This window comes from Emys orbicularis, chromosome 11 (assembly GCF_028017835.1).
Source record: "Emys orbicularis isolate rEmyOrb1 chromosome 11, rEmyOrb1.hap1, whole genome shotgun sequence".
NCBI classification, from domain to species: domain Eukaryota; kingdom Metazoa; phylum Chordata; order Testudines; family Emydidae; genus Emys; species Emys orbicularis.
In genome coordinates, this window is record NC_088693.1 from 58,996,126 (window position 1) to 59,012,700 (window position 16,575).

A 16,575-nucleotide genomic window follows, 5' to 3' on the forward strand; every position below is an offset into this window, starting at 1 on the left:
GAGCACTGAATTCAGAAAACCCATGCTCACTTATGGGCTTTGCCTACAAAAGGATAATGTACCAAAAACTCATAGTGTTTAATCTGTCTAATGCATTTTCAAACTTCTCATAAAACATTGTGTATGTTTAAGAATACATAAAGTAGCATAAACTGTATTTACTTTGTTTCATACTGCTATGGGTCATACATTATGACAATATCAATCTTACCAACCTGTATTCTCTATATTGCATAGACACAATGGGCTAGATTCATCTACCCAGCGCAAAGGGGAAATTCATCATGGGGGAAAGAGCAGGCATTGTTTCTCCTGCCAACTTCCCTCAAGGGTTATGGCATGGGAAGGCAAGTTTACTTTCTGCCAAGGTTTACATAGGAGCTTCACCAATAGAGTCTGCAAGGGGATGCACTGAATTGGTGCATTTTCTGATCATCCTGGCTATGCCCTCTTTCCACTCAGCACTGTCCAATGTTGTGGATACAATGGGCACCTCTGGGTTCCTCTGCAGATAAGTTTTTGTTGCCCTCGAGGGTTATGCCACGGTAAGGCCCTACATTGCCACAATCTCAATCCTGGCCTGAATTGCACCGCCAAACCTACAAACCAATGTGTGTCAGAAACTGGAGATGGCTCAGTAGGTTACAAAAATTCACATGGCCTAAACATTTGGCTAGCATACAGTAGGTTAGTACAGTTTTACACAGACTGATTTTTGTGTATTACTTCTCCCTAATAATTTTAAGAGTCTGAAATTTTCTTATTATGCGGACTATCTAAATTGTGTTGTCAGTAGTATCAGTGCAACTCCTCTGAAGTCAATGAAGCTGTGCTGGCATCACTGTGTAGACTATGGCCCATCCATGGTATGTGAACTTTATGACATCACTGGTGCTATGCTGATTTACTCCAGCCAAGGATTGGGGTCTAGTTGCCATTCTTCTCTTTCACTATCCTTTTCTCTGTTTTTAGTCACTTTAACATTCAGTGCTCCTGGAAGGCTATAATGCAGTGTTCAATTTATATGCATATATCTGTATGCAATTAAAATTATATTGCAATGACATGAAGTCACCTATGTATATTATTTTGTAATTTCACCAAAGAAATCCTACCATGTTTCCAATCCTCATGGCACATGTTTCAATGAAGTGGCCTTTCTGGGTGGGTGGGGAAAGAAAGAAAAGGAGTATTTAGATTCACAAATCTCCAAAACCAGTGTTTTATAGTAGTATATTACCAAGCATGTAAGAGGAATACACAAAATTTGTAATTACAATAGATGATGCTTGTAATCAGGCGCAGACTCACCCCTGCGGCGCCTCCTGCTGGTCGTCTCGGGAATTAGCTCACCAGTCACCAGAGCACCCTCTGCAGGCCAGGTGTCCCGTCCGTCGTTGGCCCCGTGTCCCTCCCGGACCCCGGTGCCCTTGGCTTGGGTGCTGCCCCCCTGGCAGTACCCCACTCTCTCTGGGTCTCCCCACCCAGGGGAACCCCCACCCCCTATCCCCACATCACCTCAGTCGTGGCTACTGCCAGTCACCATCTAGCCCCCACGCCCTGGGGCGGACTGCAGTCTATCAGCCAATCATCACAGGCAACAAGGGGTTTGGACTGGCTGCCTTTACCCACCTTCAGGCTGCCCCTCTGCAACCCCAATACCTATGTGGGCCTAGGACTAGGCCCTGCAGGCTGGGGAGTTGCTGGCTTAGGGCTTCCCTGCCCCCAAGGCCTTTCCCCAGCCCTGCCTCACTCTAGACCCCTGGTGAGTTCCCCAGCAGCCAGGCCTGTGTCTCTCTCTCCAGTCAGAGTGAGACTCCCGAGCTTCTGGCTGCCCTGGCCTTCTTATAAGGCCTAGTTGCTCAGTTTGGGGCGTGGTCCCAGCTGCAGCCACTTCCACCAATCAGCCAGGGTTTTGCTCCCTTCCACAGCCCCAGCCCTCTGCAGGGCTTTTCCAACCCCTTCAGGGCTGGAGCAGGTGTTCACCCCACTACAATGCCACATACTTTTTCCACACATTGTTATAGTTTAAAAATCAAATAAAAGGAAGCATACATGGAAAGGCAGTTAGGCAATCTAGTTGTCTGATCTTGAGATTGTGAATTCAAATCCTAGTTTTGCCACTGTCATTTTTTGTCTTTACAAAAGTTATTTAGAACCAGATTTTCAAACTTGAGTGATGAAAATTAGGTGTCAAAGGCCCAGATCCTGCAAACACATGCGAGTAACATTATGCATGCAAGTAGTCCCACAGATTTTAATGCTACTACTCACATAAGTAAAGTTATGCACATGTCAGTTGTTGCAGGATTGGGACCCAATTCTATATTTAGGTACCTAAACACTTGTTTTAGGAAATAACTTTTGACACCCAAGTTTGAAAAACTGGCCTTAAGCCCTCAGTATCTCAGAGATATTGAAATTTATTTATCTACAATATCTTGCAAGTCTTGCGAGGATTACATTTTTGTAGGCACTTCAAAGATAGAAAGAACAATATAAGTACCAACTATTATTATTACAGTACATTATCACCCAGTCACCTAACAACTGGACACTTACATAAGGAAATACTGCTTTCTTATATTAACTGCTCTATTGTTTCAGTACAAACACCTTATGTTGTGAGTATGGTTTATCTTGTGTACTACTTGCCAAAGCATGTGTGGAACAAACAATTTAGAACACGTCCTAGATAATCTTTTCTTTTGTCAGACCCACCTTAATGACTTCATAAAGGTGTACAGTTGCACTCCCCAGCAACCTTGGAAAGTCTTTTGGACCTTGAAATCCTACCAATTCTAGAATAATCCTATTCCGCTCATCCTGTTGCTGCCTTGGAACCTGAAAATTAAAACACAACGTCTACATGCTATCTACATGGAGCAACAAGAGCAACTGAGAAAAGGGTTAAATCTGGGGTAAACTGACCTATTTGCTACAGCACTCGCTACACAGTTCTGAGGGGAACGAGTGAAGGCTGGGCACTCACAGATCTCTTTGAAACTGATGGCATAGTAGCAGGCACCTTCCATTTAGGCTAAATGGGAGAACAATTAAATGCCCCTCTGTTTAGTACTGTAATAGTTGTAACAATGGAAACTTCCAATGAAGGAGTAGACTTCCCACAAGATCTGGGCAGTAGGGGCGATCTGGTCCAATAGGATGCCCTGAGGGATGATAAATGCAGGGACTGGCAATTAATTGAACTGCAGTTGCATGTCAGAGGCAGGCAGAAAGCCAGGAGACAGTAAGAGAAGAATTGGTAGCATGGGCCTGACAGAAAACTAAGAAAAAGGGTTTGGGGGCAGAATGCTGGCTGGAAACGCAGGCTTGGAATTATGAGCAAGGAAACTGCCTCCTGCTGTTTGACCTTACTGCTTTCAGAGAAACAGGAGTTTGTGCACCTTCTTTGTAAGTAAACAGGACTGCATCAAAGAAACATCTGACTATCATCAATTTCTCCTAAAGGAAACAACCCAAAACACCCTAAATTTTGGCTCACTACTTGGGTCAAAAGGGGTAATAGTAAGTTTCAATTGCCCCAAATAACAGGAATTTATGTTCCACAACAAAGGCTAAATGGAGAACCCCATCGCACCCACTAGCAAAGGCATTCTGACTTCCCCCATATCACCCAGTCATGCTTCACGTCAATCTCACCACCTTCCACCCTCCCAGTAGGCACAGCTCAGATTAAGTGTACTTAGTTCGACAAAGATGGTATGGCGTAGTGGAATTGGCTAAATTGGAGCGAAGAGTGCGTTTTTAGTAACATACACCTACATATCACTAAGTTATTCTTAAAAATGAGCCCCAAAAAGTTCCACATCAAAACAAGTTAAGCTGGACGTAAGGTTGTAAATATGTATCAATAACTTCAGAGGGAAATATCTTAATAAAACATTGCAATTAAAAAAAATACAAATATCTGAAAGCCCGGAAATTCAAAGTTAAGATTACACTTAAATCAAACATTGGAAAGCATGGAAATGCAGAGTTTTACTACCCAAAACAATCTTAAATCTGCCCTTTTATTCCCTCCACTCTCCAATCTAAACCATGGAACAACTATTTGCCTGTTCACAATTTAGCTTGAACAATGATAGAATGAATCACATATCCCCAGTACACTGTACCATACTTGACAAATGAATATAAAGCATCAAGCGAACACTACGGGCCTGACTCACCAATCCATTATACCAGTTTTACACCAATGTAACTCCAATGATTTCTACGATGTTACGATATATGTGCACCCTACTCAACCAGAGAATAGTCTCCAATTCATCCTCCCTTGACCAGATAGCAATAACAATCTCTCAACTCTGGGCAGAAGAAAAACAGTCTTGTGGTTAAGGGACTGGAGAGGAGCCTGCAGACTTTATTGCAGTTTTACTTTATGAACCCAGATGAGATGTACATTGATAAAAAAAAAGAGAATAGTCCCAAAGTACTACAGTACATGAGATTCCCTCCTCCTTGCCCCTGAAAAAACAGCTCTAGATATTCAGTGTTATCATGCTATTAAACCAATAATGAGAATTACATTATAAAAGAGCGGAAGCTGTAATAATACCTGTACAGAAAAATATTTCACATCTTCAAAATGAATCACAATGTCCTTTCTGTTCTTCTTTAACTGTGATTTGAAAGTTTGTGGATTTGTGCATTTCATGACTTCGTTAACACTAATGCGAAGCAGCAAGTTTGTATTTTGCTGTATATTGACTGAAAGTCATTCATTTAGGAAACATAGATCTTTTTAGTGAGTCAGCAACAGTAAAGTGGGTTTATTACATGGTAGTGACTACCATGAAAATAATGAGCAATATACAATAAGATCTAATTCTCCTCACTGTGTGTGTGCGAACCCAATTAATAAACATGGGTATACTTTTAAGATTCAAATTTATCTTTTTCTGTCCACATTGGCACTTAACCAAGATCATATTGCTATTTCTTCTTTCAGAAATAAACAGATATTTGACCACTGGCAGTGGTCAAAATATGAATTCACATTTGTCTCCTCACTATTACACTATTGTCAATTTTACTGTTTCCCTTTTATGGGTAATTCAATTGTACTTGTATATCATTAAAACAGCATTATTAATTTTTTTAATATCAGACTGTAAATTCACAAAAATTGGTAGAGGGACTTAATGGCAGGTTACTTTGATGTTGCCGCACTGAAGAATGCAATGCACTGAACTGTGAGACTTGTGATTAAAACATTCAGAAATAAAACACACCCACAGACTGCCTGTGATGAACTGTAATGTTAGGAAGCTGATGTACTATTCATAGGGGGAGAAAAAAACACCTGAAAAGAGAAATAATAAAACTCTCAAAGGTTTATTATTAGGGCCCTACCAAATTCACAGTCCATTTTGGTCAATTACATGGTCATACGATTTAAAAAAATCATAAATTTCATGATTTCAGCTATTTAAATCTCAAATTTCACGGTGTTGTAATTGTAAGGTCCTGACCCCAAAAAGGAGTTGTGGGGTGGTCAGAAGGTTATTGTAAGTGGGATTGCGGTACCGCTCCCTTACTTCTGCGCTGCTGCTGACAGTGGCGGTACCTTCAGAGCTGGGCAGCTGGAGAGCAGTGGCTGCTCTGAAGGCAAAGCTGCCACCAACAGCAGCGCAGAAGTAAGGATAGCATGGCATGGTATTGCCATCCTTACTTCTGCGCTGCTGCCTGTAGAGCTTGATACCAGTCAGCTCTGTGTTTTGGGGGAACCAGGGCACAGTGTCTGGCCTTTCTGACTCATGAGGGACACCCCTCTTCCCCCACCCGGTCTCTGCTTGAACCAAGACTGATCAGAGAAAAGGTTTGCAGAGAGCAGTGAAGGGTGTTGGGAGACACACCTAGACCCCTCCTGACAAGGGTGACAAGATTAAGACATCTCCATTTGCATACAGAATGGAGAGCAGAGACAACTCCCCTAGCCTCATCTGCATGAAAGATGGGACAGGGATTAGCATACAGAATGAAGAACCGAGAACTGCACTGAACTCTGGGACCAGAAAAGCAGGGAAGCACTGCATCATGGGAATCTCTGCTCCAGATGTTAATGAACCTACGCCTGCCCACACCCAGCTCAGCAGTTATCTGACCAATTCTAGTAATGAATCCTTGATTGATATCCAAAATACTGAAGCAGCCTAGTTGCATTGTGAGCTCCCTGGAAGAAAACACCACCCATAGCCAAGAGTGATCAGCTCCTATTGTCTAGCCTAAAGAAACCCTTGAGTCATCAGTTTACCCATACACAAATCTAGTGTTCTCCCTTGAACCATTGTTGTTTCTCTAAAATCCCTACCTATGTTCAAGTAAGCATTCTGATGCATAGACCCAAGCTCTGCATCAGTTCCACTGGCAGGGTCGGCGCTTCCACTAGGCAACCCTAGGCGGTCGCCTAGGGCGGCAAGATTTGGAGGGCGGCATTTTGCCGTCCTCGGCGGAAATTCGGCGGCAGGGGGTACTTCCGCTCCGGGTCTTCGGCGGAAATTGTGCGGCGGGTCCTTCACTCGCTCCGGGACCCGCTGCCGAAGTGCCCCGAAGACGCGGAGCGGAAGGACCGCCGCCGCCAAATGCTCAGAGGAGGAGAGCTGCCACCTAGGGCGGCAAAAACCCTGGCGCCGTTCCTGTCCACTGGGACTCCATCTCCACTGATCATGCTGGGGGCTCTGCCTGTCTCCTGCCCTCAGGGCCCTGAGCTACCACCATCACCTGGGAACCCCGACCAGTTCAAGCTTCAGGAAGCGGTGAGATCCCCTTCTTTCTCTCTCTCTCTGTTTTCCTTTCTACCTTATGTATTAACCTTTAATAATGTATGTTATGTTGGTTTAGCCCTCCTTGTGTAGTTATCACTATTGTTCAATAAATAACTTTTATTGTTAAACTGGTTGCTTCTCTCTCTCTTGCTGAACTTTATTCTTTTGTGTTTTTAGCTTCCCCCATTTACTCTACAGCAACGCTTCTTTTACCTAAGCTAAAGATCCCTGCAGCGCCCAAAATACTGTGGGGTTTGCTCATCAAGTAAGTTACTATCAGTACAATTGTGATGTGAGAGTGGGGATAGGGACCTGCTGAATCTGGGACACATAAGGGTGGCAGCTTGAAAGTGCTGCTTGATCCAGCCCATTGAGTCCAGGGACATATAAGGGGTCAGCTTGAAAGTGCTGATTGACCCGGTCCACTCAGACTTGCTCTGTTAATGTATGTGTGTGTGTGTATGTGTGTTCATCCAGTTCTGGGGCTGGAGGAACCAAGCCCTAGGGAACCTAGGTCCGGCAGGATAGCTCCATTGGGAGGGGACTTGCATAAGGGAGAAGTAGAGCTCCATATGAAAACACACGTGACACAAGCAGTACATTGATAGAATTACAGAACACTCTCCCCTCCCAGAAGAGTAACCCGAATAAATGAGCATACCCCAAAGTAACGGGCAGATCTGGTAACAAGCTAGTCCCCCAGTCAGCAACCACCACTCTCCAGCTACCTAGCTCTGAAGGCAGCAGCGCAGAAGTATAGGTGGCATGGTATGGTATTGTCACCCTTACTTCTGCGCTGCTCCTGGCGGGACGCTGCCTTCAGAGCTGGGCACCTGGCCAACAGCTGCTGCTCTCTGGCCACCCAGCTCTGAAGGCAGCGCAGAAATAAGGTTGACAATACCACTACCCCCCTAAAATAACCATGAGACCCCTCTGCAGCTCCCTTTTGGGTCAGGACCCCTCCGTTTAAGAAAGGCTGGTCTCCCCCCATGAAATCTGTATAGTACAGAGTAAAAGCACACAACAGGCCAGATTTCATGGTCCGTGAGGTGTTTTTCATGGCCGTGAATTTGGTAGGGCCCTATTTATTATATATTGTTTTCATTTATTTTACAATAAAAAATTGAGTAAATAGTATGTTGCTCACATTACTTAAAATGTGAGCAACATACTATTTACTCAAACAGGAAGTTTTGTGTAGACTGCCTGAAATACTGTACGTAAGATTTCCCAAGTGTCTTCTGGTCACTAACAGTAACAATGTAAATGGCTTTAAAATAATTTGTCACCCTTTCATGAGTAAAAAATTCAGTCTAGATAGAGTACTGATTGCTATATAACAATCCTAATAATTAAATATCTTTGCTTTTTAAAATTACAATTGTTCTCTCCATGTAAACGTGTCTTTTGTTCCTACAGTACATAAACAAGGAAGTCTACTCAGTGAGTCTCCTTAGGATTCTATTACTGGACTCTGGCTCACTGCTAAATTCCTCATAAGTTCACACACTAAATGAATGTCAAACTCAATAGCTAGAGAAAGAAAGCATTATCTCTTAAGTGAACTGCAAGAACCTACAGAGTGAGATGCTCTATACTTCCCTGCCAGAATATTCTAAAGGTGTGGTCAGTGCAAAGATAGAGGAAAATATGCTTAGCAGAGGGTAGGGAAATAGAAAAAGGATACATTTTGATGTAAAATCTTTGCACACCTTCACATGAACAGCCAGGCAACCAACCTAATGAAACCCAAAAGAGGACAAGTGATAAATTAATCCCAGAAAAATCTTGAAACTTTCTTTAGGTCCTGATACAGCAATTTTTTGTAGGCACTTCTTAACACAAGAAGTCATTTGTAAATGCATTTGTTGCTTTGTGGCAAAACAATGTAGTAACTTTGTCTTTATAAAATGGTGAGAAGAAATACAGGGTTTCAAAAAAATTACACGCTTCCAGCAAACCCACAAAAGGTGGAAACCTTTTTCCTCTAACCATTAGGCCAAATCCTGGATTCTTTATTCAATTTTGCCTAGGGAAATATTTCAGGATTTAGTCTATGTAGAATTCCATTACTCTTTTTTAAAATGTAAAATATACTGCTCAGAGATATAGAAGTTTCAGAACTAGACAGGGAGAAAAATTAAGCAATGACAGCAATTTTAAAAAGCAATAAGGCACTACAAAGTATACAGGGATGGTGAATAAATGACACTTTTTGGAGACCACACAGGAAACAACCCAAACATGCCTATACTTTAGGCAAGGTATTATTGCTTCTTTAACAATGTTTTAAATAAACATTAAATAATTTGTTTTTGAGTGAGACAATATTTCTTTACATTTTTTTATAGACCAAATCCATGGATCTGGTATTAGATCTCCATTTGATATAGGCAAAGTTTGCAGTTGCTTTGTTCAAGACAGTGAACTCCTGGAGACAGGGGCTGTCTCTCTTTTAGTTGTATAGTGCCTGATCCACAGAACAAAAAAAATGTTCATCAGTAAACTGAACAATGAGTTTCTTGGCTTCAGCTGTGAACACAGAAGCTTATTAGCGAAATGAAAATCAGTAAACATTCTGCAATATAGAACAATTTCAAGGACATCCCTGAATGAGTATATTCAAGTAAATCAGGTGATTAAATTTTACCAAGAGTTGCACAGTAATTTTTAAATCTCTGTAAGCACATAAAAGCTTGATGCAGGGGTTCTCAAACTTCTTCATTTTGTAGATATCTTAATAAAGAGATTATCATAGATCATGCCTCCTCTCATTATCAATCATATGAACAACCCCCCTCTAGTTTATGATTGCATTAATATCCATGTGACAACTAGAACAAATACTTAACTAAAAATACATAAAACACTGACTTAATATTACTTTTATATGTTTTTAAATGTAATTTGGTAACTGAAAACAAGAAAGAATCACAGCACTATGTGACCAGCCAACTCTTCATTGATTGCCAGCTAGTTCTCCAAGTACCACAGACCACTGTCGGAGAACCAATGGTCTGTAGTGTACATACCACATCTCCACAGGGGACTAAACTGTGGACGTCAGCAGGTTGTTCAGTTCCTTTATCAGATGTCTTCAGGATTTTCTGCAACAACTACCAAAAGTAAGAAAAAAAGATTTTGCAATTGCCCTTTCAAAAAGAAAATACAGTACACTATTTCCTAATTAATTTGGAGGTTAAAACAAACAAGTATATTTTGCAGCTTCCAACATAAGAGAACACTCCTATGACTCCACCAGTGAATAAAAACCAATAAAATCTAAAACCCTATAAAAATATGAGTCTCTCTTCCATAGGAAAGCATACTAACACTGGTGTTTGGACTCTAAACATGTATTCCTATGTATATTAATGGGCATACCTCTGCATTTCATGGCCAATCACAAATGTTGCTCTATTCAATCTTAGAGTAAAAGAGCTTTGAAACTGAGAAAGCATGTTTTCCCACAACAGGGATGCACAAGGCAACATTCAAGAAATGTAGTCACATAGGTTATCATCTACCACCATATTCAAAACGTTATTTTGAAGTCTAATTCAAAACATTTTAAATATGTTTGAAACTGAATTCTATTTTTTCCCATCTTCTGAGCACAAGGCATTTTTGACAAAACACAGTCTTGTACAATGGATGGACTCTTAGCATACAAATGGAATGATAAAACACTAGCCAAAAAGTGTGACAACCTGGTGGCAAAAGGTTTTAGGGCCCTCACAAACTGCTGATGATAAACTACTGTATGAAATATTCTTACAGCAAATGAGAGTTTCTCATTGCTACAAAATAAGGAGCCACTACTCCAAATTATTACTATGTAACAGTAGCCTCTAGTGCTGAAAACAAAAGGACTTTCTGGCTGCTTTTCTTATGAATATTCACAATTTCAACTTTCTGGATCAGTAGATGAATGAAAATAAAATGTGTTAGCCATTCACACCATTATAAGTACCTCCATCATACTGGGTGGATGTCCACAGAGAATACTAAAGTGACAAGGCCTTTATGTGAATGGCCAAGCTGATCAAAGAACACTTAAGCAGCAAATACTGCCTTTTGCTGAGAAGTGAAACTTCTCTTCAAGGCCATTTCTGAGAGCTATGAAACATACACCTTGCATGAGTGTTTGAATGTGTACAAGCGTGTGCATGCACAGCTGGTGTGAGATGGGGAGATACCCAAGTGCAATTTCAACACCCCAGTCTACCAATACCCACTCATACCCCTGCACCCCACCCTCCAACACCCCCACACCTCACCAACCCTCCACACCCCTGCACCCCACCCTCCAACACCCCCACTCCTCACCAACCCTCCACACCCCACCCTCCAACACCCCCACACCTCACCAACCCTCCACACCCCTGCACCCCACTCTCCAACACCCCACCTCACCAGCCCTCCACACGCTCCCCTCACACCCCCCTTCTCCAACCCACCCCCTCCCTCTAACCCCCCACACCCTGCCCTCACCCCCCCTGAAACCACCCACCCTCATCTCAACACCCCAGTCTACCAATACCCACTCATACCCCTGCACCCCACCCTCCCACACCTCACCAGCCCTCCACCCCCCACCCACCAACCCTCCACACCCCCATACCCCACCCTCCAACACCCCCACACCTCACCAGCCCTCCACACCCCCGCACCCCACCAACACCCCCGCACCCTCCCAACCCTCCACACCTCACCAGCCCTCCACACCCCCACACCTCACCTGCCCTCACCCCCCCCCTCAAACACCCTCACCCTGCAGCTCACCTTCAGCAGGGATCGCACCCTGCCGACCTTGGCCACCTCGCGGCTGAAGCTCCCCAGCACCGAATCCACCGAGCCGTGCCGGCCGGAGGTGCGGCCGGCGGGGGACTGGAAGACGGAGAACACGGAGCCCTTCGCCCCGGGGGCCGACATCGCGCCGCCCCGCGCCTCAGCAACCCCAGCAACGGCCGCTTGCTCCAGCGCGCGGCCCGCGCCCTCGGGAGGGGGGGGGGGGAACTGCCCCGAGCGCCTCTGCACGCGCCGCCCCCGGCCCCAGCTGGCCCCAGCCCCAGGCACCCGGCGTACTGGAGAAACCCGCGCTGCGAGGGCAGAACCAATCTACCCCAGGGCTGCCCTGAGGGCCGGCTGCAGCACCCAGTAGTACCCGAGCCCCATTCCCTTGCATAATAAATACACATCAGCCCGCCCGTGAGAGAGACGGGGTGAGCAGCTAGACGCCGCTGTCACACGAGACAGATGTTCGTTTAAAAATAGACTGAACAATGTATCTCTAAAACGGAATCTATGCCAAAACTTTACCCACCCTGACTCCTTCCACCAGGGAACACCACAATGGGTACAGACAGGCCCGACACTCTCCCTCACCTTGTGTTATTGAACCTACAACAAACATACAGGGCTGATTTTCAGAAGTGCTGAGCACTCACCCTCTAAGTGAGCTCCATGCCAGCGCCACTGAAAAATAACAATGTCAACAAATAATGAGCTAACCCAAATTGCCTATTACAGCACTGAAGAATTTAGGAATATCTGCCATAATTAAAAGAAGTAAAATTAAGTAACTATTTTATGAAGATATAGAAGATAATTCCATCTGGATGTTCTTTCCACTCTTGAGTCATTTTTAGTGTATAGTATTCACTCATACATTTGCAAAAGAATGAGTAAAATCTGACCAAAATCCCAAATATCTGTATTTGGGGGAGAAAGTGTAAGTTAAGCAGTACTGTACAAGATGTAGATTTGTAAAGACTTGTTTTTAAATTAATGTGAGTTGGCTTCAAACAACATGGACTACATTTTTAAGGTGTAAAACAACACTGAAGGGATACCATCAACTAATAAATGAGTTAAAAGTAGTTTAAGGTACTACAATTCCTGAGTCTCCCTGACAGTTTTTGTGGTTTTACAATCACATTTTCTTTTCTAAGACTTTCTTTCTCTTGTTGCTGTGGGAAAGACCAACACAACAGGGGGAAAATTGACTGAGGGAGAAACAGGCAAACTGATACACAATGTACTGTCAAAATGAACAGAGTAATCTGAAAAATAGAGGAAAATAGTTCTCTCTAATCTTCCAGTCATAGCTTATAGTTATTTGTAACAGTAGTGGGGAAAACCAACAAATTAGCACTAATATTTCCATAATATTTTAATTAACACAAAAATACTGCATTAAAAACCAAAGATATCACTGAAGTGGAAACCGACAAAAGTATCTCAGTTAAGGCTGCTACAGATATTTCACATTTTTAACTAAATGTATTTATTTCTCAAACTTCTTTTTTGACTTGTTCTAAACTTTATGATGAGCTAAACAAAAACAAACAAAAGCTCTCACTTAGATCCAATTTCAATTGTGAGGCTTAATAAACTGAAAATTATTTTGTAAAAGAAAACAAAGCATACATCAGCCAATGTATCACTTTCTGAGATGCAATTGTAAATGGCTGTAATATTAAAAGGAGATCCCTGGCTAGGCTCTGGGTAATTTAAGCATATCCATACACATACCCACAGAAACATATGAACATAAAAAAAATGTATACTAGAATTCTTAAACTGCAGGCAAACTTGGCTTTGAAGAATTAATTACCTTAAATTTAATCACTGGCTGTTTGTTTAAACATGGGAGCACTAGCCAGCACCTTCTTCTCCAGTACATTCAGCCAAACTATTATAACTGCCGCCTCCAATGCAGGAACAATGGTGAAGAGGGGATCCCTGCACCACCTCCACTCTAGTGTACCCATGCAAGGCCAACCATAATTTAGTCCTATGGATTTAATTTACAGAGATACACACGAAACATCCATAAAAATAAATACTGGAATTAACAACATTTTAAAGTAGCAGAATAGACTCTCTAGAAAGTTGCCTACAGTAATGAGTATGTGTGTGTGTGTGTGTATATATATGAATTAACATACATATATATTTTCTATTACTAACTCTAGGAAAGTTTCCTGCTTGGTTCCTACACATGCTAAGTGTAACATGAAACAATGTAACATTGCTATGGGAGAAAGCGTTCTCCACCAAGAAATATATGTTACAGATACCTTAGTAATATGGCTGAAATCCATACATCTTACTTTAAACAGTTATGAACAATACTATAACAATTACTCATATTACTTTTACAATGGCCAGGTCTGAAGTAAGGAGAAATCAAACTACTATAGCCATGATTGACTTTTTAATACTTACACACCCTGACCGTAGAGACATTTTTGGGAGTCTTAATTTTGAAAGTATCAAAGAATAACCCCATGTGGCAAAAAGACATTGTATTTATTCATGTATTACATCTCACAGATGGCTGCCCAATTACTTTCTTATTGCTAGATTTCTCATTTTATATATTTACTCCATCTTGTAATTTTCTGATGTCATAAGGACTTCTGTCGGAAAACTAACTGAAGAAATGGAAAAATTTAAGCGTACCTTAAGCGTATCAACCACCCCCTTTTCAAACAATGCTCAGGCCTTGTCTAGACTATGTAGTTTTGTCAACAAAAGTCAGCTTTCATTGATAAACGGTGGAGGTGTAACTCTCCTGCTACACCAACAAAATAAAACCACGTGGATGAGCAGAGCCGGTTCCAGGCACCAGCGGAGGAAGCACGTGCCTGGGGCAGCACATGCTAAGGGGCAGCATTCTGTCCATTCTTGGGGCAGCAGAGTCTGAGGTTTCTTTGGTTTTTTTGGTTCGGGTGGCAGCTCAAGCCAGTTCCAGCCCTCTGGCTCTGGTGCACATGATGCAGGAGAGGGTAACTCTGGTCAGTGCTCATTTTGATTTGATGCTGCCCAGCTACGTGAGGTAGAGCTGTCCTTTGTTTCATTATATGCTAGAAGTGGGTTAAGGATAGAAGTGTACAAGACTAGCAGTGTTTGCATCTGCTTCCCATTCCCCTATGCAGCTATGCAGGGGAGGCTCTGCAGAAAAATGCTGCTTCAAAGCCTCCCTGATTCGAATAGCCCCCCTTTGTGCCCCTCTAATAGCTGAGGTATTTGGCTGCTCAAAATCAACTGCCAGGTGACCCACCTCCATGCTCTACCCCTGGGGAAACATTTCCCTCTTAGCTTCACAAATATTATGCAGAGCACAACATGCTGCTATGACCATGGAAATATTTTCCTCATTGAGGTCTAACCTGCCATAAAGGCAGCGCCAGTGCACTTTTAATCTGCCAAATGCACATTCAATGGTCATTCTGCACCTGCTCAGCCTATTGTTGAAGTCTCCTTGCTGCTCTCCAGGTTTCCTGTGTAAGGTTTCATGAGCCAGGGGGCAAAGGGGTATGCTTACTATGGGGATTTCAACATCCCACACTGGAATTTTCTGTTCTAGAAAGAAAGTCCCTGTTTGCAGCTTTCTGTACAGACCAGTGTTCTTGAAGATGCATGGATCATGCACCTTTCCTGACCCCCTCGCATTGACAGCAGTGAAACGACCTCAGTAATTCACAAGCGCATGCGATATTATAGAGAAGTACCCCTTTCTATTGATGTATTCTCTCGCAAGACGGTCCAGGGCCAAAATTGGGATATGCGTGCCATCAATCACTCCGCCACAGTTAGGGAATCCCATTGCTGCAAAGCCATCCACTATTTCATGCATATTTCCCAGTATCTCAGTCGTTGGTAGCAGGATGTGATTAATGGTCCTGCAAATCTGAGTGAACGCAAACCCCATGGTGGACTTCCTAACTCCAAACTGATTTGCAACTGACCAGTAGCAATCTGGAGTTGCCAGCTTCCACACAGCAATCGCCACATGCTTCTCCACCAAGAGGGCAGCTCTCATTGTGGTGTCCTTGTGCCATAGGTCAGGGGTGAGCTCCACACACAGTTCCAGGAAAGTGGCTTTCTGCATCAGAAAGTTTTGCAACCACTGGTCATCATCTAATACCTGCATAACAATGCGATCCCACCACTTGGTGCTTGCTTCCCAAGCGCAATGGTCCACCATGTGCAGCTACTCCGTGAACGCCAAAAGTAATCTGGAATGGTTTCTTTCCATGGCACACAGCGGGGCAAGGCACCACGGATTCCTGTTCCGATCTGCAGCTCAAAATACTGCATGATCAGCCGCCTTGTGTTCATAACACTTATCACAAGACTTGAGAGCAGTGCTGGATTCATGATTTCAGGTGGAGATGATGGGTGCATAGTTCAATGATGATGCACTCTGATCTATTCCCCATTCCCACAACTCCTAGCAGCAGAAGGTGGCAAGTTGCACAGTGGGCTAGCTACCCATGGTGCACTGCTCTCTCTGTCAATGCTAGAGAATGAACTGTGGATGCACTCTGCTGACTCAGGAAGCATTATGTAAACATGTGCAAGCGATGTTGTTATTGCAGTTAATGATTGTCGGCGACACTTGTGTCGACTTAACTCTGTACTGTAGACATAGCCCTAGACAACCTAATTCCTTACACCAACAACACATTTTTCTATGACAACTAAAACAGATCACCCCAAAGGACTGTTAGTTTTCTCTCTAACCTTATATTCTGTTAAAATAAACTTTTATTCTACTATTTTTTTCCATAAGATGACATGTGTTTCGATCTTTAAAAATAATTAACCAAGTAATATGTCCTAATCAGATGAGCTGACATTAGCATCAACACCCAAATGCAACTGGTTGAGGATAAAAAAAATGCTACTCACAAAAGCATTTGCCCATCTAATCTTTTGTATCCCATCAGTCTTCTTCCCGTGCTATCTAGGTAGTGATGTTTACCAAACT

General features: G+C 42.9%; 1 protein-coding gene across 1 annotated transcript in view; it reads right to left on the bottom strand.

Moving 5' to 3' along the window:
• The window catches only part of C2CD6 (C2 calcium dependent domain containing 6), a 49,486-nt gene extending 37,760 nt beyond the window's left edge, over positions 1-11,726 (bottom strand). The window contains exons 1-5 of the mRNA XM_065412987.1: positions 11,577-11,726; positions 9,824-9,907; positions 8,479-8,530; positions 4,583-4,734; positions 2,722-2,844 (exon numbers count right to left, since the gene is read on the bottom strand). Of these exons, the coding sequence (XP_065269059.1) occupies positions 2,722-2,844; positions 4,583-4,734; positions 8,479-8,530; positions 9,824-9,907; positions 11,577-11,726 (561 nt within the window). The remainder of the gene's footprint in view (positions 1-2,721; positions 2,845-4,582; positions 4,735-8,478; positions 8,531-9,823; positions 9,908-11,576) is intronic.
• Between the last annotated feature and the right edge of the window lie 4,849 nt (positions 11,727-16,575).